At 38.3% G+C, this 21,033-nt stretch overlaps 1 protein-coding gene across 1 annotated transcript in view; it reads right to left on the bottom strand.

The window, feature by feature from the left end:
- Positions 1 to 790: 790 nt before the first annotated feature.
- The window catches only part of vwf (von Willebrand factor), a 30,825-nt gene continuing 10,582 nt past the window's right edge, over positions 791 to 21,033 (bottom strand). Inside the window, exons 20-53 of the mRNA XM_038268923.1 lie at positions 18,180 to 18,318; positions 17,930 to 18,064; positions 16,563 to 16,709; positions 16,326 to 16,466; positions 16,091 to 16,189; positions 15,860 to 16,016; positions 15,374 to 15,541; positions 15,123 to 15,258; positions 14,724 to 15,024; positions 12,022 to 13,177; positions 11,824 to 11,928; positions 10,655 to 10,798; positions 10,441 to 10,584; positions 10,199 to 10,363; positions 10,082 to 10,128; positions 9,825 to 10,002; positions 9,421 to 9,662; positions 8,265 to 8,454; positions 7,794 to 8,135; positions 7,470 to 7,708; positions 6,986 to 7,088; positions 6,829 to 6,900; positions 6,100 to 6,204; positions 5,786 to 5,991; positions 5,562 to 5,711; positions 5,374 to 5,490; positions 5,057 to 5,237; positions 3,356 to 3,396; positions 3,137 to 3,253; positions 2,739 to 2,837; positions 1,537 to 1,665; positions 1,402 to 1,441; positions 1,220 to 1,317; positions 791 to 1,079 (exon numbers count right to left, since the gene is read on the bottom strand). Of these exons, the coding sequence (XP_038124851.1) occupies positions 894 to 1,079; positions 1,220 to 1,317; positions 1,402 to 1,441; positions 1,537 to 1,665; positions 2,739 to 2,837; positions 3,137 to 3,253; positions 3,356 to 3,396; positions 5,057 to 5,237; positions 5,374 to 5,490; positions 5,562 to 5,711; positions 5,786 to 5,991; positions 6,100 to 6,204; positions 6,829 to 6,900; positions 6,986 to 7,088; positions 7,470 to 7,708; positions 7,794 to 8,135; positions 8,265 to 8,454; positions 9,421 to 9,662; positions 9,825 to 10,002; positions 10,082 to 10,128; positions 10,199 to 10,363; positions 10,441 to 10,584; positions 10,655 to 10,798; positions 11,824 to 11,928; positions 12,022 to 13,177; positions 14,724 to 15,024; positions 15,123 to 15,258; positions 15,374 to 15,541; positions 15,860 to 16,016; positions 16,091 to 16,189; positions 16,326 to 16,466; positions 16,563 to 16,709; positions 17,930 to 18,064; positions 18,180 to 18,318 (6,019 nt within the window). The 3' untranslated portion in view covers positions 791 to 893. The remainder of the gene's footprint in view (positions 1,080 to 1,219; positions 1,318 to 1,401; positions 1,442 to 1,536; positions 1,666 to 2,738; positions 2,838 to 3,136; positions 3,254 to 3,355; positions 3,397 to 5,056; positions 5,238 to 5,373; positions 5,491 to 5,561; positions 5,712 to 5,785; positions 5,992 to 6,099; positions 6,205 to 6,828; positions 6,901 to 6,985; positions 7,089 to 7,469; positions 7,709 to 7,793; positions 8,136 to 8,264; positions 8,455 to 9,420; positions 9,663 to 9,824; positions 10,003 to 10,081; positions 10,129 to 10,198; positions 10,364 to 10,440; positions 10,585 to 10,654; positions 10,799 to 11,823; positions 11,929 to 12,021; positions 13,178 to 14,723; positions 15,025 to 15,122; positions 15,259 to 15,373; positions 15,542 to 15,859; positions 16,017 to 16,090; positions 16,190 to 16,325; positions 16,467 to 16,562; positions 16,710 to 17,929; positions 18,065 to 18,179; positions 18,319 to 21,033) is intronic.

Genomic DNA, 21,033 nt, shown 5'->3' with positions numbered 1-21,033 from the left:
GCGAGCAGGGCTGCTAATTCCCCGAGCAGTCCACGCAGAGAAGGAAGGAAGGTGTGGGTATATTACTGAGCCTTGCATGTGTGCGAGAACGAAGCGCTTAGAGGTGAACAGACTCTCCCACATCTATCTATCTATCTATCTATCTATCTATCTATCTATCTATCTATCTATCTATCTATCTATCTATCTATCTATCTATCTATCTATCTATCTATCTATCTATCTATCTATCTATCTATCTATCTATCTATCTATCTATCTATCTATCTATCTATCTATCTATCTATCTATCTATCTAATGGAAAAATAAGTATTGTTTTTATATATAAACCAGTAAACAATACTGAAGATCAAGCTGCTCCATTAACAGATACCTTTAGTTTAAGGCCAAATCTCTACCAGGGTTTGCATAAATGCAAACATTTCAGTTTAAGATTCGCAGTAATCTTATACAATTTGAGATCCTCTATCATGGGGATATTTATTTGACCTTTTCTGTATGGAGTTTGCATGCTTTCTTTGGGTGTCTGTCTGGGTCCCACTGATATAAAAACCTTTTGCAGCTACTCTAAAATGTCCTTAGATGTGATGCAGCTATTTTTCTTGTATGCCCCTGTGCTGTCTTGTGATAGACTGACCTGTCCAAAATCTGGTCATGAAATTCAAGTGGAAACAGGAATAGACAGTAGCTGACCGGATAAGGCTATTTAAACATTTAAAAACACTCAATATCAACTTTATTAAACATATTTGCATAAAGAGTGTCCAAAACAAGTACCAACAAATAGTAGAAACTGTATGGTTTGTTTTATTGGTATTTGTGAGGCTGGACGGCTACATTTTGCTCAATTACACACACAAAGCATCTACATTTAGAACATTTGTTTTCTCTTTTAGTTGCAGTGCTTGGACACACAGTCACATACAGCTACAGACATGACGGTGTGGTAGCTGCGTGTGCCATTGGCACACAGGATTGGCACGCTGAGTGGTTCAGTCTTCATGGCAGAGCAACACACACACTCCTGCTCAACAGCAGCGCTCTGCAGGGAGTACATAGATTTGCTGCGACATTTGCCCTGAAAGACAGACAGACAGATAGACAGGGTACATGCATAAGCATCACCAGGCAGACTGAGCAGGTGGGATGGTGAAGAGAAAATGTAACATTAAAGGCCAAACCAAGGGCAGAATGTTAAATCTGTCTCTGCTGTCTCACCTCACAGTAGTACAGCTCAATCGGCTGCTCTGATCGGCAGTCATCCACTTTGATGTAGTCGAGCGTTCCTGCTGTCCTGCGGCACTCTGGCTCAGTACCTGAACACATGCATTTCTTAAAAGTTATTATAATCGTTAACATTTCTTTTCATTACCATTCAGTCTTGAAAAGGAATCACTTACAAGTCTCACAGCAGGTTTTTCCAATCTGACTGACTTTGCCCTGTTAAAGATAACACACAAGAAAAAAAGAGCTAAATATAATTTTATGTTGAGAAATCAGGAGTTATTTTTCTAATTTAGCAAACGAGGCTGTACCCCTTTAGCTATGCAGGCTTGATGGTTAAAAGGAGGGCAGGTGGTAACTTTGGTCTCCAAGACAAGATCCCCTCGGCTGTTCACACCACAAGTATAGACGTAGCAGCCATCCTCAACAGTTGAGTTGACCTGATGAATAGATCACATAATCACTGCATAATTGTTTTGATTTTGCTGTCATGAGGCTATTTGTGTCCTATCTTCTTAGTACCCCGATTACTTTCCTTCTAAACATTCTATTGCGTCTTGTTTCTTTAAGAACGAGGAGCTAGAAGAAAGGAGGTTTGCCGGAGGAGTTAGTGTGCAATGGAAAAAAAGTATTCATCCTCAAACATATTCCTTGGTTCTATACTTGTTTTATAGCTGACTCAGTCGTTTCGGTTTTATTATCAAATAAAAGAAAATTCACAGTAGTTAAAAAGTTGTGGTATGTGTATGATGATTTCCTATATTTGGGACAGAGTCTGCCCAAACCTGTTTTACTTAACCTACAATGGAGGTTTTCGAACATGAATGGCCTATTTAGAAATGCCACAAAATCTCAGTCGGACATAATTCCAGACTTTGACTAAGACACTTTGAAACTTTCTGTGTGCTTTGGATCAATACATTGTCCTGTTGCATGGCACAGAAACACACAGTAACCTAAGATCTGATGGCCAGATATCCACTTCATGGGATCTACCAATTACTAAAAAATTTTGGGACCTGAAACGGCAGATTAGAACCAATTTTATATTTAGAATCAGATTTTAACAAAGCTTGGCTGTTTTAAATGTGTATGTTTTAGACTGTGAAGCGTGTGATCCAATTTAAGATTAATCCTTTAGCTTGTTTTCTGTCCTATTTCATTCCATTGCATTAAAGCAGGAAAAATACCAGGAGGCATTAAGGTCCTCATCGACAAATTCATGCTGCAGAAATCCCAATGATCAACCTTTTATTTAATAATAAAGAAAACATCTAATAGTGCAATAATTTCCATAATGAGCAAATTGTCCAACATAGGATCCAGGAGAGAGCAAGAGCTATGAGTTAGAAAATCATAAAGGTGTGACAAAGACATGAGAAAAATGCCCTCAGTTTAAAATGTACAAAAGAAGGAAATGCATGTACAACACATGGAATTGTTTTCAAAATGGTCTTTTTTTATCGTATACCGTTCATAACAGACACCACCTTCTTCTCTGTATGGTACCTACTTGCACACTGGTGAGTTTCCCATCTGGCTGCTCGGTGAAGCAGGCAGTAGCAACACAGCGACCGCAGCAACTGTCTCCATCCTTCTGCGTTGTGTATCCCTTGCAAAATATAATGGGGATTTTTAATTGTTAGCTGGTACATAGAGAGACATCACAGGGCAAATATGGTGAATGTTTAAAATGAAAGATTTCTAAATTATTTTCTGATTAAGGAACATCATCTGAGTGAAGCATAACCATTTTGAGGACGGCCTCTATTTGATGATGAGCAGAGAGGAAATGTCAGAGCCTAAGAGCTCCTATTATAAAAGCATTGGAGCTTTGAGTTTATTAATAAGTTATAGAGGGGACGGGAAAGAGTGCTGGTCAAGATGGAAAATGATGATGTAACAAGTTACCCTGGGGCATGATGGACAGGTAGTTCTCTTGCAGGATAGTTTGTATTTCTTCACTGCTCCGTCCTGCACTGTGCACTCACAGTGCGTGCACACATCCACCATCATTCTCTCACCTGCCTGCATAAACACACACATACAGTATCTAAAACCAGATAAAAGAAAGCGATATCCACATTTTATTGCTGTGCTGAGCTCAGTGCTACTTTTTGGATGACGTACCCCTATTACAGTGTGATTGAGAACACAGACATCCATCGGCGCTGTGGAGAGAAGAGATCAAATATTTTTTTTATTTCAATTGATTTAATGATCTTTCAAACTCTCTGATCTTGCAAGAAATCTCAGTTACCTGGCTTGGCCTTTAAAAGCCATTTAATGGGTCAAATCAGGACAAGCGTCATAAAGATCTCAGCTATAAAACAGAGACATCTGCTGGACACTTTGTGCAACTACAATTTAATCGGGTAATATGCAATATTGTAATACAGTGTCTGCAAATCACACTACTGGCTGGGCTGAAATTATTTAAAAAGCAACACATTATGCTCCTATAAAATGATTTTAAAGATCCAATAAAAAAATCCATCGCTGTAGAAATGTCAAACTTCCAAAGTACCACAAAGTGAATGGAGGGTCATCATGCAAAATGAAGAAAACAGTAAACAATGATTAACACGCCCACCAAAATCACTCCTAGAATGCATCAATGACCTTTCTAGAAGGTGATAAAGCACTACAGGCTTCATTTGCATCAGTTGAGGTCTGTTTAGTTGATAAGATAGAGTCTAGATAAAAACTGCTGCTATAGAAGAGATGTAAGGCCAAAACCATGCCCATTGAGAAAACAAAACAAAACAAACAAATCAGATTTGCATTTACCAATTATTGGAGAAATATCTTGACAATACTAAGGTAAACATATTTTATTCCAGTCTACAACTATCATGATTTAAAAAACAAGGACATTACAGTCAGTCAAACATGTTTGTCTGATGGTCTGGGGTTTATTGATTACTGTGGGAGCTAGATACTTTGAAATATTTGTTAGAGCCATAAAATCAGGTTTTTCTTAAAAAATCCTAAGGAGATGTCAGGTTATGAATCAGGATTGTTAGCTAAAGCACTTTTGCGGTATGATTCAGGAAAATGATCAAAAGTACAACAGCACGTCTATCTTTCAGTGGCTCAAAAACAAAAAATAAAGGCTCGATAGTGTCTTTGTTAAAGTCTGGACTTAAATCCTGTTAAAAGGCTGTGAAAATACTTTCAACGGTTGGTTTAAGATTTGAGCCTCATCCAGTGTGTTCAAATTAAATAACACTCCAAAGAAGAGTGGGCAACAATGTGTCACCAAAGTAAAGCAACAGACTCATTGACAGTTATCATAATTTCTTGTTGGCCAATGTAGCTAACAAGGTCTGCAAAAGCAGTTTTGGCATTTTAACGTTAAATACTTTAAAACCTAAGATGAAACATGAGACCTTAAGGAGTTTTTAGCCTTTTTCAGACCTCATGAAAGTCTTGTTTACAACAATATATGAGCTTGATGCTTAAGATTTGAGCCTCATCCAGTGTGTTAAATTTAAATAACACTCCAAAGAAGAGATGGCAAAAATGTGTCACCAAATTAAAGCAAAAGACTCATTGCCAGTTATCATAATTTCTTGGTGGCCAATGTAGCTGCCAAGGTTTGCAAAAGCAGTTTTGGCATTTTAACGGGAAATACTTTAAAACCTAAGATGAAACATGAGACCTTAAGGAGTTTTTAGCCTTTTTCAGACCTCATTAATGTCTTGTTTACAACAATGCATGAGCTTGATGCACCTTTTATAGACTGATTAGTGTCAAGTTATGTTTTCCTGCTGATATTTTCCTGTTTGTACCCCAGCATGTGTCTACTGTATGTGAGTGTGTGGTTACCACAGTGGCAGCGGGGGCAGCAGTCCTGAGTGGCACAGCGAAGCTCACTTCCCAGTGGGCAGTTTGGAGTCTCCATGCTGTCACAGCTGACATTTGTCGTAGAGATGAACACCTCCTCATTCACTTTCTTACACTCATGTTCCACACATTTATTATGCAGAGACAGCCACCTTTCCCCCACCTAAACACAAAGACGGACAAAGTGACTCAACTAAATCTAATACAAATGTTTATTGCTTTGTTGTATTTTCGTGGGGCTTAAACACCGAAGCAAAGATGAAAAAAACAAAAAAATTAAAAACAGCTTGTTAACACACCTGTCTGAGCTTTCCTCCAATGACTGCATCCCCTCTCATATCTCCATCAGTCACTAAACAGCTGGTTGGTTTACATTCTCCACAGCAATTCCCTTTTCTTTGAGTGTATGACGAGCCCTGCAATTATTTAAAGGATATGTAAGAAAAATGGCATTGACTGCATATTTTTACATTTAATGATGCCTTACCAAAGGACAGCTGCGATCGCAGACTGGCGGGCTGCACTGAGCAACATGAAGCAAGGTGTCTCTGTCCTGCATCTCTGTGCATCGACACTTCTCGCATCGGTCCTCCCACTCACTGCCCACGGGGTGAACCACTCCACCAACCACACACACCTGGAGACACACATTGGTTAAACAGAAAATTAATCCACTAAAATATGCAAAAATGATGCAATTAGAAGGCTTACCTTATCAGGTTGGCAGAGGATTTCTGTGCAGCCGCAGTCATTGGTAAGGGATGATGTGACAAAGCCGGTGGGACAGGTGTGGGTGGAGTTCTGGCAGTTACATGTACATTCAAAGGAATCACAGCATGTGGTCTTTTTGACAGACAGCTGGCGATGGGCTGGACATTTATGGGGAGCTTGTTCTGGACACTCTTCCTTTTTGCACACTGGGACAATAAAAACAATTTACATACAGAGAAAATAGGAAAAAAAAAAAAAAAAGCATCATATTTGTTATGCTGGGGTGTATCCTGCAAGGGAGAGCGTGAGCCTACCGCACTCGTGAACAGGCTGGCATTCACCAGGGTTTCTCAGCACCAAAGTTTGACCATCCTCACAGCGAGGGACCTCTGGCAGATTACAGCTCACCAGATCGCACACTGAGGTTACAGGTGAAAGACATCAAGGAAAGAAAGATCATGTAAGAAAAATAAATCAGGGATCATAAATCTTCTTTCCTTCTTAGCAAGACATGGTAAATACTCCAAAATCTGTACAATTACAGACTGTGTATGAATCTTGTTGTTTATTTTACTAATTTTCAAACTTTATTATTCAAACCAAGCAGATACATTGCAAAAAATATATATATTTTTTCTAAAAATAAGTTAAAACTCTTATTCTATTGGCAGACCGTCTTATTAACCTACTCAATTAATGGTAATACACTTTTTGAAAGAAAATGTTACCAATTTTTGCACAGTTTTTGCAGTTTTTAATCATTTATTATCTTTTGGTACAACTGTAAAGAGAAGCCAGAGCTATTTATGGAGTTTTTCCTTTCAGAATTAATTCATCATTAAGCATTAATTAATTATCTTCAAAATCCTTTTAACTCTTTAAACACCTCACACATTTTAAATCAAGTAGACTGGGATGTTTAAGGAATCAATTTCTGTCCTCGAGATAGAAGTCTGTTCTTCATCTCTAGTTCGGTAACATTACATCCCAGAAAAATAACATTTCAGTAATATTTTTAGAAACATAAATATTTTTAGACCTACCGCACTCGTATTCTGGGCAGCACTTTGAGTCCTTCCTCTCCTGCAGGATTTCACAGGCTCCACACACTGGAGCTAAATACATCCAATAAACAAAATCTAAAAGCTGACAGTGGTTTTATGGCTGGAAAAACAAGTAAAGCTAAAGTAGATTAAAAACCTTTTATGTCGTTGCATGGTCTGGCAGTGCAGTTGATCCGTTGCTGGTCCAAACACATGCAAATCAAGCATGGGTTGTCATCTGGCACCCAACTCTGCATATGCTGTTCAAATAGAGGGAAACACTGTTTCCTTTCCACTCAGAAATAGACACCAGAGGGCAGTAGGATCACACATCTATTGCAACACTACCCCACTATCTAGGGCTGCAAAATATTAGTTAAATATACCCTTACAATAATATATACCTATACTTTGTGGATATGGCATTAACTAGAAATCAACATTTTTGTCAGCCTTTTTTTTTTTACATTTCCCCACCTCTCTCCTTAGAGCTTTAGGGAAGAAAGACAGTGTCTCCATCCAACTGGGCAATTTTTTGCAAACCTATGTTTGAATCCTTGGCAAAGTGTAGCTCTACAATATTTATAATATTGTATTCTTTAAGGGATTTCTTTTTATGACACTCTTGCTGCATTTCTCACCGCGTATGTGTGCCCTTGATGATCCACACACTGTCCACATGATTCTGGGGGGACACATTTTCCATGATGCAAAACTGTCCCTCCAGTGCAGAAACAGCCTTCAGTGGGCGTCTCCATACATGATGACTCGTTGCCACCAGTAACTGACCAGTCACCTGGCAATGCCTGTAGGCTGCCACAGTCCTCCACACAGCCAGTCCGACATGCATCATACTCCATAGAATTTGAACAATGCAGTGCTGCACCACAGAAGGAGACAGTGAGGAGCATGCTGCAGGAGTTAAGAGGTTTGCAATAAACTCTAGGATGTGCAAGGAGACTTACGACAAAGATGGGGGCTCCTCCAATCGACACACACACCGCTTTGTCTACAGAGGCGTGCATAGGCCGATATTATCTCACACACATCTGACTCATCACAGGCTTGCTCTTCACACTTAATGAGGAAAACCTGAACAGCAATTAAGGCGTGGCATTTTTCAAACACCTCAGAGCGTAAGGCCTGACATCCCATCGCCACTCCAGACACGCATACTGCCTTCCGTTTGGGCAAACACACACCACCATCTGCAGCAACAGTCCAGTCTGAGATGAAGGCCGGCTGGTTGGTGGTTGTGTTGCCGTTACGCAAAGAAAGGACATTAACCTTTGCCTCCCCACATGCACCTATGAGAAAGGTATAGAGAACACAGCTCAACAGAAAAACGGCTAAAGCAAAAAGGGACAGGTAGACAAAGTTTTCACTGCCAATTATTAGCATAAAGCTGTGAGCAAATGGCTCTCCTGTTCTGTTACCACAGAGTCCAGCAGTTTGCCGGCCGGTTTCCGAGCTGAGAAACGTGATGGTAAACTCATTGCTCTGAGGGGTAAAAGTCAAAACGTAGCCATGATCTGATTTCAGCTGCAGCATCACTCCTCCATAGTGCACCACCTCCAGGCCTGCATGTCTCCAAGGCAAGGAGAGTTCTTCTCGATCAATCATAGCCTGTTTGTGGAGAGGACAAATTAGAACTATTGTACATAGGGCGAACTTTAGACTTAGACAAACTTTATTGTCATTTTGTATACAGAGAGGATATACTAAACAAAATTTCAATGCATACAGCTTTCCAACAGTGAATGAGCAACTTAGCAAGGAAATTAACATTTCCATTTATAGAGCACAGCAGAGATCAAAATGTAAAATGTGTAATGGAAAAAGAAAACCAGTTTAAAGACATGGTGCAAAAGGCATTGATATGGAAGGTTCAGAGTAGTGCAAAATAAATATGGTGCAAAATGCAGTAGAACACTGAGTTGAGTTCTCTTTAAAGGGATTTGAAATTTAAGTTTAAGTTAAAGTTTAAGTTAACATTTAAGTTAAAGTGGAAAGAAACTTATGTTAGTCAAAAAGTGTGTAAATTATTCTGTATATAGTTTTCCTGTAAGGGCCTCAGAAGAACAAGGAACATAACAGAAGTTCAGATCTATAATAGAGTTAAAACAATTTCTCTGGCTTTGAAAATTCTCTGTGAAATTTATGAGACATTTTTATCTAGCCAGACTGCCAGGCTGGGAAAGTGGAGCATCAATTAAAGAAATAGTCAAAAGGCATGGTAACTCTGAATGAGGTGCAGACATCTACAGCATATGTAAAAGGATCTGTTTATGGGACGACTACTGGCAGGTGTTCCAGAAATCTCAATTTTATTACAGGAGACATTTTGTTATTTCAATCAGCGGGGACAGTTATCCTTAGAATGTTTTATAAAATAAAAAATAGACAGAGCTAAAGGGATCTATCTTTTTCCATACTATATACATGATTTAGATTTCTTTATTAATTTCTCTTTTTTGATACATTTCAATCCATATAAAACTAATCAAAGTCTGTTGTTTTGATATTAGAAAAATTGTTAAAAAAAATTGCATCCAGCTGTAACTATCTATTTCAACCACTTATAGAGATTACCGTAACGTCTTCCTTCAGCAGCAGTGTGTATGATCCATGGGTCACCTCCATGGCTTTCATGCAGATCTGGCTGTATTTCGTTGAGTCTTGACAAGGTCCAGTGTGAAGTTTGACCTCTGAGCCTTTGCCGTCGCCTTTGCTGACTGTAAGAAGTGTGTAGGAACACAGTCCCTCTCCATCCAGCTTTAGAGCCACCCCATCAAACCGCACCACATGGTTGGTGGAGCTGCCCATACACATGCCTGTCATGAACACAAGGCAAAAAGCCAGGAGTCAGATACATGGCTCATTAATGTTCTGGGATGATTGATCTAATTAAATAATTTTTTGCAGGTTGGAACTGTTGTCCTTGATTTAATAAAGAGAGGCTAATTGTCACAGCTAAACTTAATTTCTACACATACAAGGACATTCCCAGCGGCAGCCACAGGTCTCCTCCACTCTGACAGGGGGCATGCTGTTTTTACATGCAGGTGGATCTAGTCTTTCACAGCTGATTTTGTGATTCTGAACGGTCACTGCTCCACTGGGGTGGCACAAGAGGGAGTGGCAACCATCGTCCATCAGCCACGATTCACCAGGCTGGAAAAACACATCATGAATTATAGCAACTATTTCAAGTAAATTACATTTGGTTTTTAAATGCAGCAATATTGCAAACCTTTCTCTCATTTCCGTTATCATCTACACACACTCCTGGTGGACCCGCTTAAAAAAAAGCACATACTTTTATTTCCGTCGATATTTAGTATTCTATGGGGACCTGTTCAGTAGGTACCTCTGCAGATTCTCTCTGTGTAGCTGTTGTCCAGATTTAAAAACATCCGTAGCTGGTCCATGTTGTTTAGATGAAGAGTATTGTCTTGGTTGCCGTAGTGACCGAGAACCCTAAGCTCATTGCTGTCATAGTTCGATCCAACACCAATAGGGAACACTGACACACCTAAGGGAACATAACTCTAGCAGTCAGACACTGTCAGGTCAAAGCATTTGAACAGTTTTTGATAGTAACCCATTTACCTGCTGCCAGGGCCTCATTGGCTGCCTCTCTAACATCATCCGTGGATTTTTCTGTCACCACCATTACAATAACTTTGGGGACACCCACTCTACCACCACTGACAGATGAGATGGATGTCTGCACAGCAAACTTTACGGCGGAACCTGAGGATAAAATAAATGGTAAGTGAACATCCAGCATGGTCTGTGTGCAGGTTGGGTAACTGTTTACTACCTAAAGCAGGGGCTGAAGGGGATCTGCTTGGGATGTCTTCCACCAGCATTAGGAGGTCTGACTTGCTTTGATGTTTGTTCCACAACAACTCAGCTGTGTTAGTGGCTCCAAACTGAATCAAGCCCACCTGAGTGCCACTCAGCCCTGTGTATATGAAAGAACACTCCAATATTTACATAACAACACTTTTATTTTGGCTCAGGTGCAGTGCAATTTGTCTTGTGAGTAAAAACTTTCAGGAAAAACTTGAAAATACTCAGTCGTGATAAAAAAAAAAGCAAGAGAAATTAGGATTTAGATTCAGAAAAATCCTACTGTAATGTTAGTTAAGATACCCATATCTTTATAATCCCTATTTTAATTTTAAAGTTTTAATTCATATTATTGTTAATCATATTATTATCACAAATCAAATATTATATAAGACCAACAACTGTAATACAAATAATATAAACAAAAATATAAATATTTATTATTAGCAATATAATATATTAGCACTGTATGTAAAAAAAAAAAATCCTGTGCTTAAGCTTTATTTAAATCTGACTGAGAAATTATACATATTGAAGAACACAGTTAAAAAAGAAAATTGAGTATTTACATATCTAGAAAAGAAGAATAGTATTCAACTTAACTGTCATTACACTGTCACAAGTACAAAGAAACGAAATTCACTCTCTGCATTTAACCCATACCTTTCGGGAGCAGTGGGCTGCCATTGTGTGGCGCCTGGGGAGCAATATGGGGTTTAAGGGTCTTTGCTCAGAGAGCCATAGTATCAGTCCATGGGAGTTGGGCTTGAACTTAGAACCTCTGGGATCCAAGAGCAATGCCCTAACCACTAGGCTGCCAATCCCATATCTGTTAACAAGGCTACAATTATACGCTGTTTGGAAATCCGTGCTGCACAGGGGTACAACTTGTGGCAAAATGGTCCTGAACTGGATTTCCGACCTAGTGTCTTTCAGCAATAGCGTTTGCATGTTCTCCCTGTGCTTGCGTGGGTTCTCTGGGTACTCTAGTTTCTTTACAGAGTCCAAAAACATGACTGTTTGATAGGTTGTTGTCTCTAAATTACAATTAGGTGTACTAAATGTTTCTAAGACAAGCTTGGATAATAATAAAGAAAACAGTTACCAGGGTACATATAACAGATGTGTTACACCTACCTATGTCAGCATTGCCAATGAAAGTTTTTACAAATGTCTTCATATCCTCAAACTGGTCTCCGGCCTTTAGCAGGAACATCACATCAACAGGCTTCTTGCATGGCACTGTGTAATAATAGATCTTAATATAAGTATATGCTATGGACTCATTCTTCAAAGATAATTAACAGCTGGTCAGTTTATGAAGCTAAAAACTACCTGAGAGTGGGAGAGTTGGGTGAGTTGGAAAGATGAGGGGTGGCAGCGTAGGAGAGCGGGGCATGACTGTGGTCCTTGTGATGTTGACCACGCGTTGGACCAGTGATGTCAGATGGTTGTAGTCCTCCACCATCATCGGATGCCGAGGGTGGCTAAACGGTACCAAGTCTGTTTCATGCACCTTTGGTCCAACACCTATTGGATACACGCGTGTTTGACTGCTTGTTGTAGGTGGGCGTGTCACTGTATCAGTAGGGGGATTTTCAGTCACAAGAAAGACGAGCTGAGGAGGGGCAGGGCCATGAACAGGATGGGCTGTTGCCATTTCCTGAAGAGTCATGGCAACAGCCGCTCCGGTGTTTGTCTTGCTTCCCCCTCTCCAACGGATCTCTCGCAGTCGCTGCCGTAGGTGTTCTCTCTGCTGCCTCAGCTCCCAGCGACTGATCTCCACAGTGAATGTTACAGAATACTGGATCACAGTGATGCGGATAAGCTCTTCCTTTTCTGTCAGTTGAGAGACGACTTCCTCCAGGAAGATAAGTGACTTGTTAAAGTTAGCCTCCCCAACATCATCAGAGCCTTCAAGGATAAAAGTCACGTCTGTGGCTGGAGGTTGGTATGATGGTATTGTGGTGATGAAAGAAAGGCCAGAAGGTGCAGTGGAGGCAGGAGTGCCAGGTAGATGCTTTGTGGGAGTTGTATGCCCATTTGGACTTGGGGAGGTGGTGGGTGAGGCCTTTCGGGTTTTACCCGGTGTAGGCTTTGGTTTTGGCCCCTCAGGCTCCAGTCCTAAGGTGCAAAGGTAATCTGTTACCTCCAACAGACGGTCAGGCAGCTCACCTGTACTGCTCAGCACATACGCCCTATTATCTGGGTTGGCCTTGGTGATGTCATTGATCTGCCCCATGTTGACACCAGGACCAAGCGCTACTGTCAAGGTGGTGATGGCCTTTTTACGGAGCATCTTTACAATGGCACGAACAGGGCGAGGGTTACTACTGGCAGTCAGGATAATAGCTACACGACCAGCATGCTCACGCTTGTTCTTATCATAGATATTGATGGCTAGATATTTGACAGCTTCATCCAAGAAGGCTGCATCTCCCCCTGTGTAATGAAGCTCCCGCACAGTCTTCTTAAACAGCCATTTCTGAACCTGCAGGTAATAAAAAGCCCAAGAAACAAGACAGATAGAGTCAAGAGATCAGCTTAATTGTGGAATATATTCAAGATGCCTTTCAATTAATTAGGAAAACTGTATAAGCATTCAACAGGTGAGCTCTTTATATTCAAAAATATTTCTTTGAAAAAGAATTTATTAATCCCAAAGGAAATTTTATTTCATAATACAGAAGACAAAGTGATTTCTAACATTATTTCTTTTAATTTACTACAAATCCTATAGGATCCTATACCTGAAATATTATTCTAAGTATCTATGTTAATGCATTTTAAAGTATAAGCCCTCACTCATGGATGGGGTTACTTTTGCATTAATTTCCAAATTTCTATGCGGCATAGCATGGAGGAAATCTGCCTGTTTCCTGCTAAAGTATAAAAAAAAAAAGCTTAATTTACTTTGATAGTGATCTCAACTTTTAGAAGTATGTGCAGGAATAAAACCAGACTTCCCTTAAAGTTTGTCAGCATAGGAAGCCCAAAGTCCTGAAGGTGGTTTATGAAAGCACACCTGACCAACACCAGCAAATGAAATGACTCTAAAAATATTACTGACTACAGAAACTTCTCACAAGACCTGCAGATTGGGCTTTGTTACTCCACTCTGCATCCAGACATTAGTCCCTTGCATTTCAGATAAAAACTATTAACTTCCCTAAATATGAAAATATGACTCTGGACCACTATGCAACAGTCGAGTCATTTTTCTTTCTAGTTAAGATTAGATCCTTCTGATGTCTGTGATTTAAGAGTGAAGCAACAGCTATATAGCCCATTTGTTCTCAATTATGTGTTTACATACAGCCCTCTGAACAAACAGCTCCAATAGCAGGGACTGCGGTCTAGCAGTCTTCTTTATGGTTACATGGGCCATTACATCACATTGCTATTATATCAATCACTTTTAATTTGTCCGATGTAAAATTCAAACTGACATCTTAGCCCAATTAGTTTTTTTTTTTATCAGCTTGAAGCCATAAACATTGACAGAAAAACATGCTTGAAGTACAATACATCTGCATCTGTTCAAAACTCCTGATGAATAAAATCTTTCCTGTTATCTTAAGTAATTTAGATGCATCTGTATTAGTTTGCAAAAAATAAGTTTTTAGTGGTAGAAGTTAAACTAATTTGAACACTACCGTCTTTTGACAGTTTTCCATGTTTTGATTACGAGTTCATCTTTTACCCAGTTAAATCTGTCATCTGTGATATTTTCTTCCATTGTGCTCATTATACTGCTAGTTCATTGGTGTATTCTGCTTTGATTTCAGCTACTTTAGCAGTCCTCTGCTTTAGTTCCCATTTTTGCTATTTAGAATTTTATTTAATTTCTGCTACATCGTGCTCTTCAAATTATTCTTTGTTTTCCTCTCTTTAGTAGCTTCTAATAAAGTTGCTCAAATCCCCCAAATTATATCACACCAGAAATCCTTTTTTTGGTAATAATTAGATTTTTTATGCCTAAGGACCATAGACATTGAGCTATTCAGGCTACACATGGTTAGTATCTACTACAGTACCTGCAGGTCATATGTTTTAACTCCAGAGTGGTAAAGCAACACCGTGGCTCTAGTGTGAGCCGAGCCCATGCGGAAACGTTCAACCACTTCAAGTATGAACTCCTTAGTGGCCTTATATTCATCTTCACTCAGTGCTTGTGAACCATCCAATAAGAAAGCCAGATCCATTGCCCGATCACAAGTGCCCTCGGGCATCAAGGTGGTGAAAGGCAATGTGGTGAAGGTGCTGTAACTCGGTGTTGGTGTGGGAGTGGACAACATGCCGCAATCTTCACAGCTGAGATTGTTGTTCTCACAGTGGCTTTTGTAAGAAAAAAGGCATTTAGTTTAAACCTAGTTACACATTTCAATTAAATATAAGAAAAATATTCCATAACACCTGTGTATTTTGAGCATTACCATATCTTGCAGTTGGTGAGGTCATCACGGTTCAGGATGACCTTGTTTCCATGAGATATCCTCTGGCCCTCGTGGATACACACCTGACACTGAGAAGGATCCACGCATCGCATATCCACCTCATCCAGAAGTTGACCTAAACACATCAAGTATAAATTGCTGTTCAAACTATGTTTACATTTATTTGAAAATGCATTAAGTTCAGCGTAAATTGATTCATTATTTAACAACTGTATGTCATGTCTTGGCACCTGGAGGGCAGTAAGCATGACAGCCTTCCACACATGTCAGTGAACAGTGGAGGCGGTCTGTGTGTTGACAGGTGATGGGACATGCAGGTCCACAGGTGTTATATCTCCACTGGCACAACTCCTCCCCTGTACCTTGGATCTTAGGGTTAAGTTCCTCACAGCTCATAGCTAGGAGTTAATGAAAAACAAACAAAACTCAAATTTAGTCGAATCATTAAATACAGGATTAATGCTAACTTTAATATCTTTTTCCAGTTAAATTGAGTAATCATCAGAAGAACAAAACCTGTAAATTGTACTGAAGAGTTGTGTTAATGTAGACAACTGAGATAAAATGCAGAAGAAAGAAAAAGCAAACAGAGCAAAGAAAAGAGAAAGACAACAGAGCAACACGTTGAGTTTTCTGAGTTGTTTTTTTTTAGCTTTTTAAAATCTCTTGACACGTATTGATTCTGAAAAATTGATTAGTTCAGCTTTATCACTTACGACAAAGATCATTGGATCTCCACATGACAGAGACTCCCTTCTCTGAGCAAGCCTGTGCATAAGCTGCAATGACATCACAGAAACATGCGCAGTCCCCCACAGATGAGCATGAGCATGCAGCCTCCACACACATATCTACATACGGTTCTGCATCCACCTGGAAACAAGAAAATAAAACCTTAGAGGGACAAATATTTAATGGAAAACTTTGGAGCTATCAGTTTTACGAACCTGGCTGTTGCATTCTTTGAAGAGGGGACCAGTTATCACACGACATGACTGCTCTACTGTAACCAACTTTGCAGTGTTGTCACTACAAGGAGCTAGTATCTGGGCAACCAAAAGAAAAGGCAGACATCAGCAGCGTGTCTTGCTTAGTTTGTTTGTGGTCTAAGTTTTGGAGTTTTGCAATCCAACAGAAAGTTGGGAGCAAAATATAGTGTGCATGTGAGTTTAAGACCACTACCTCGGTTACATCAGCACAGCTGGGGATGACCTTCCAGGAGTTGCCAAAGTGTGAGGCGTCCACCTCTAGCTTGTTGTTGCTGCTCATCATATCATTGTTGACATTCCCATCAAAGTTCCCACACAGACCACAAACACGATCCTTTACATCATAAAGAAACCATGACAAAAGAAAACATTATTTACATACATATAAGTGTATTAAAATGTTTTAACTTGATTTAGACTAAAGCAGTACCCTGTAGGAGGCTGAGATATGAACAAGGAGCCGAGTTCCTCTGTCCCAGCTGAGGGAGATGTGGTTCCCCAACATAACTGTGTAAAATTGACCAGATCTGACTATCTCCACCTGGGAATTCTGCAGCACAGGCCTCTTCATCTTCACCTGGAGGGAACATATAGGATAATCAGAGGTAATATCTGAAGCGTTTTGGCCAGGATCAACTCAAAGGGTAAGAATCAATTGGAATATAACGAAATTATATAATAAATGTAATAAAATGTAATCCAAATTATAAGAAAGCATATGGTTTTGAACACTGCAAGGTTTGTGTGACTGGATATGCAAAGCCTTACAAAATTGTTTGTAGCCTTTAGACATGTCTGACTTTAAAAACATATTTGTCATAAAGAGATGTGTTATGAGAGACTAACATACAATGACAAATGACTGTGTCATGAAAATAAAAAGGAATATATGATACAGGACATGGAAGGAGACCAGCGATCAGAGGGGTATCCAAGAGACTACAGTAGACTTATCGCTGGAGGTAATTTCAACAGCCCATGTGGCAACTATTTCTTGGTGCACTCCCTAATGTCTGCCTTTATGGAAGAGGGGCACAAAGCCAGAAATATCTTAAATAATGCCATAAGAAGGAGCACTGGTATAATTAAACCAAAAGGGATCATTTTAGGCTTACAAGCCAAACACAATATGCGACTAGAAGACACATCAACCTGAACACACCATCTGCACAGACAGAAATGGTGGTAAAATCATGCTCCGTGTCTTTTCCAAGTAAATATAAACAACTACCCTGGGCTATTGAAGGTGGCTTAGTTTAGAAGTGTCAAACTGCAGTTCAAGAGGGTGGTGTCCTATACGTTTTAGATGCAAGCCAGGTCTAACACAACTAAATTAAAGGGGGAATTTACTCCTCAGCAAGTCCTACTTGTGCTATTAGAGAGTAAATCAATTCTAGTCCTTAATGGGAATAGACCCAACACCTTTCAGATTTTCACATATAAAAAAAAAAAAAAAGAAAATTGTGAATAATTTCCTGGAAAATTTATAACCAGCCACTTTTGGCTCTATCATATTTGATCTTAATATGGTACATTAAAGGGAGTGGATGTGATGCAATAAAATGTGAAAAGGCTTATCGAATCTGAATACTTTTAGAAGGCACTGTGTAAGATAGAAACTTCAGCTTACAACAAAAAATTTAAATTATATTTGATTTGATTCATATTTCAAGAAATAATTAACTGAAGAATTATTTAAAGCACATTTGATTTCCCATTTTTGGGTTACAGATACACCTCAAAAAAAGCATTACACACGTGAGGACACCTGGTTTTGCTCGTACGCTTGTGTGTTACCTCTCCATCCTGCATTACAATCAGGCCACCCTGGTAGAAGATTTTGACGGTTTTCGCACAGCGATGTCCTACAATTCCACATGCTTCATTCTCCACCAGCACTCTGAAGGAACCTTCTTCTGCGTTACACATATCCTTTCAAATGGAATAGTAGAGAAATACAAATGCAAATTATCAATATATATTTACTCAGGGCCATTTTATTCTGCAACCTGGACTGAGACTCTCTGTAGATGTGTTTATTTTCTACCTGAACCAGGACATATTGGCATAGGCCAGGGAAGGAGTACTTGAGGCCATCAAAGGTGATGTAATGCCCCTCCCCCACAGTGCGGCATACCCCATCGCACGGCTTTTGTGTGCAGCGCCACTTCCGGTTTTCACACACGCTGCAAAATAAAGACACATGTCAAGCACTGCATGAAAAGTGGGATTTTCGTCAATATACGGCACTGTAGATTGTCGTGGAACTTCAGGTTAGCGGCAGTTTACGGCAATTTGCAGGCTTCGCCGAAAACTCCCGTAAATTGTCAGAAATTGACGTGGAATTTCTTAGGCAGTGTTCCCCCCATGCCTCCCCCCCATGGAATTCTAGGGGAGGCTTTAACATGTAAATGAACATGCTGTGAGCTATAAAAATGCAAATCAGGGTTGCAGGGGGGGGGTTTTACCCCAAGTGACATCTTTCTAAAAGGTAAGAAAATCTCTGATACAAAGAGATCAGGCTCAGTATAGCCTCTTACATTTTAGCTTGAATTTATTTATTTAATTAAAGTATATAGACCAAAACAGATCTTTAGCTGACAGAGCAATACATTTAGAGCAGTAATTATTTTTTTTAAAATTAGCATTTAAGATAAAAAATAAAATGTTGTCTGTCAATATGCTCAATTCACAATTACTTAAGTGGAAAAGTTTCAAGAAATGATTCTGAGATGATTCACTTTATAACATGGCGCATTATCCTGCTGGAAGTAGCCATCAGAAGATTGGTACACTGTGGTCATAAGGACATAGGTCAGCATGCTAAATTGGTATTAAGTGGCCCAAAGTGTGGCAATAAATATCCCCCAAATAGATGGTAGAAATAGATCAGGCTCAGTATAGCCTAATTATAGACTCTTACATTTTAGCTTGAATTGATTTATTTAATTAAAGTACGCTAGATTACTGTGTATGCAAATGTTATGTAAAAAAAATACACAAAATAATTTATTTCAAAAATTAGTTTTAATCAGAATCAGTTGGCTGTAATGGCGGTTGGCAAACAATTTTTTTTTTTTAGATTTCCACTTTTTTTTTTTTTTGAATATATAAGAAAACAATAACAATCTCAAATAACAAGTCAATAACAAATATTTCAATACAAGAAGAAATATCACAACTCCTGCTTTTGAAAAATACAATTAAATGCACAGTGTGGAACAAAATATAAAATAAAATAAATAAAAATAAATAAAATAATAATAGTAGTTAAAGTAAATTAATCAGTGGGGACTACCAACTGAAATTCTTCAATTAACTCAAACAATTTAATTGCATTTAAATTCTGCATGTTTCTCAGACATCTTTTGAAAAGGGAAAGTTCATTTTTGAGAGCAGAGATTGAGAGGGAGCATTTTGCATAGCGACATTTATGGATATAATACTTTGTTACAATTATTAGAATATTGATTAAATATTCCAAATTTATTTTCTTTAATGGATAAACCTAATTGAATGTTTTGCCAGGAAATAAAATCTAAATTTATTGTTTTAGAAGACAGAAAGGTTCGAAGTTGATCCCATAAGTTTAATATTTCTTTACATTCATAAAAAAAGATGTTTAGTTGTTTCCAATTGAGTTGTACAAAAGCCACAATTCTCAACATTAAACTTAAATCTCTCTCTTAAAAACTCATTTGAAGGATATATGTTATTTATTATTTTAAATTGTAATTCTTTATATTTAGGAGGAATTGGGAATTTCAAATAATTTGTCCTAATTTTGACTATCATAGATTTCTTAAAATTTTGTAAGAGAGCTGTGCTTTTTGTTCTTCCTGGTTACATATTATTTATAGAATATTGATTCAAAAACTTGTTGTTGCATTTATTATCTCTAATATCCACCTGCTCAAATTCAATCTAATGGAGTCTAAGAATAAAGGAATTAGGTAAACTGTTTTTAATAGAATGAATGAGGACATCAGGGATACTACGTAAAACTTTCTTATAAATTCTTAGTGAACAATCGTTTCTAAACTTCCTGTTAAAATCCTCCAAACTTAGAAAATCACCATTACCATTTGGCAAACAATTTATAGGTGCATTACCGCCACCTTCAATCTTAATATTTTGAAATTGTCTGGTAAAAGTCCAAGGTAAAGTGCTTTTGCTACCTATCCAAACCTGTAGAACTTAATATATTATGCAGACAACAAAAAGTTTCAAATCTCTATATGCAGAAAAATTATAAGCATACCTTCAAAGACTTGTAGCTCTAACTGCAGCAAACTCAATTGTAGTGTTGAGGGAGTGGAATACATATATATTGCATTTTTTGTGTAGAAAATGGTCAGAAAGCATGTACGGTTTATTTTACTATCTTCTCATTTATGTTATTTAAACTCATAAAGTATGAATAACTTTAATTTTTAGAAATGCATGTGTTTGGATACGCGTTGTATATAGTTGTGTGTGTGTGTTTCAATAAAGCTCTTTCTTTGCATAAACAGCTTCCTGGCAAATGTTCATTTCCTGTATAAATTCATTCATGTCCTTGATGGTAGCATAATAATTGTGTAGTAGTGTAGGATAACATAAATACACACCATATGAATGAATAAATATATGAATGAATAAAAAAAAATAAAAAAAAATATATATATATATATATATATATATATATATATATATATATATATATATATATATATATATATATATATATATATATATATATGAATAAATATATATATATGTAAATTTATATGTAAATATATATATATGCCAACCAATCACGAGCGACTTTACTTGTTTAAAAAGAAGTGGTTCCGTCCAATACTCAGTAAGAAAATTAAAGCCTGGCGTGGCCACGTGTGGTTTTGCTGCCAATCACGAGC

Source organism: Cyprinodon tularosa, unplaced genomic scaffold, assembly GCF_016077235.1.
Source record: "Cyprinodon tularosa strain WSP-4 unplaced genomic scaffold, ASM1607723v1 ctg71, whole genome shotgun sequence".
NCBI classification, from domain to species: domain Eukaryota; kingdom Metazoa; phylum Chordata; class Actinopteri; order Cyprinodontiformes; family Cyprinodontidae; genus Cyprinodon; species Cyprinodon tularosa.
The sequence above is the reverse complement of the archived record's forward strand: the minus strand, read 5'-3'. Positions and strand labels throughout refer to the sequence as shown.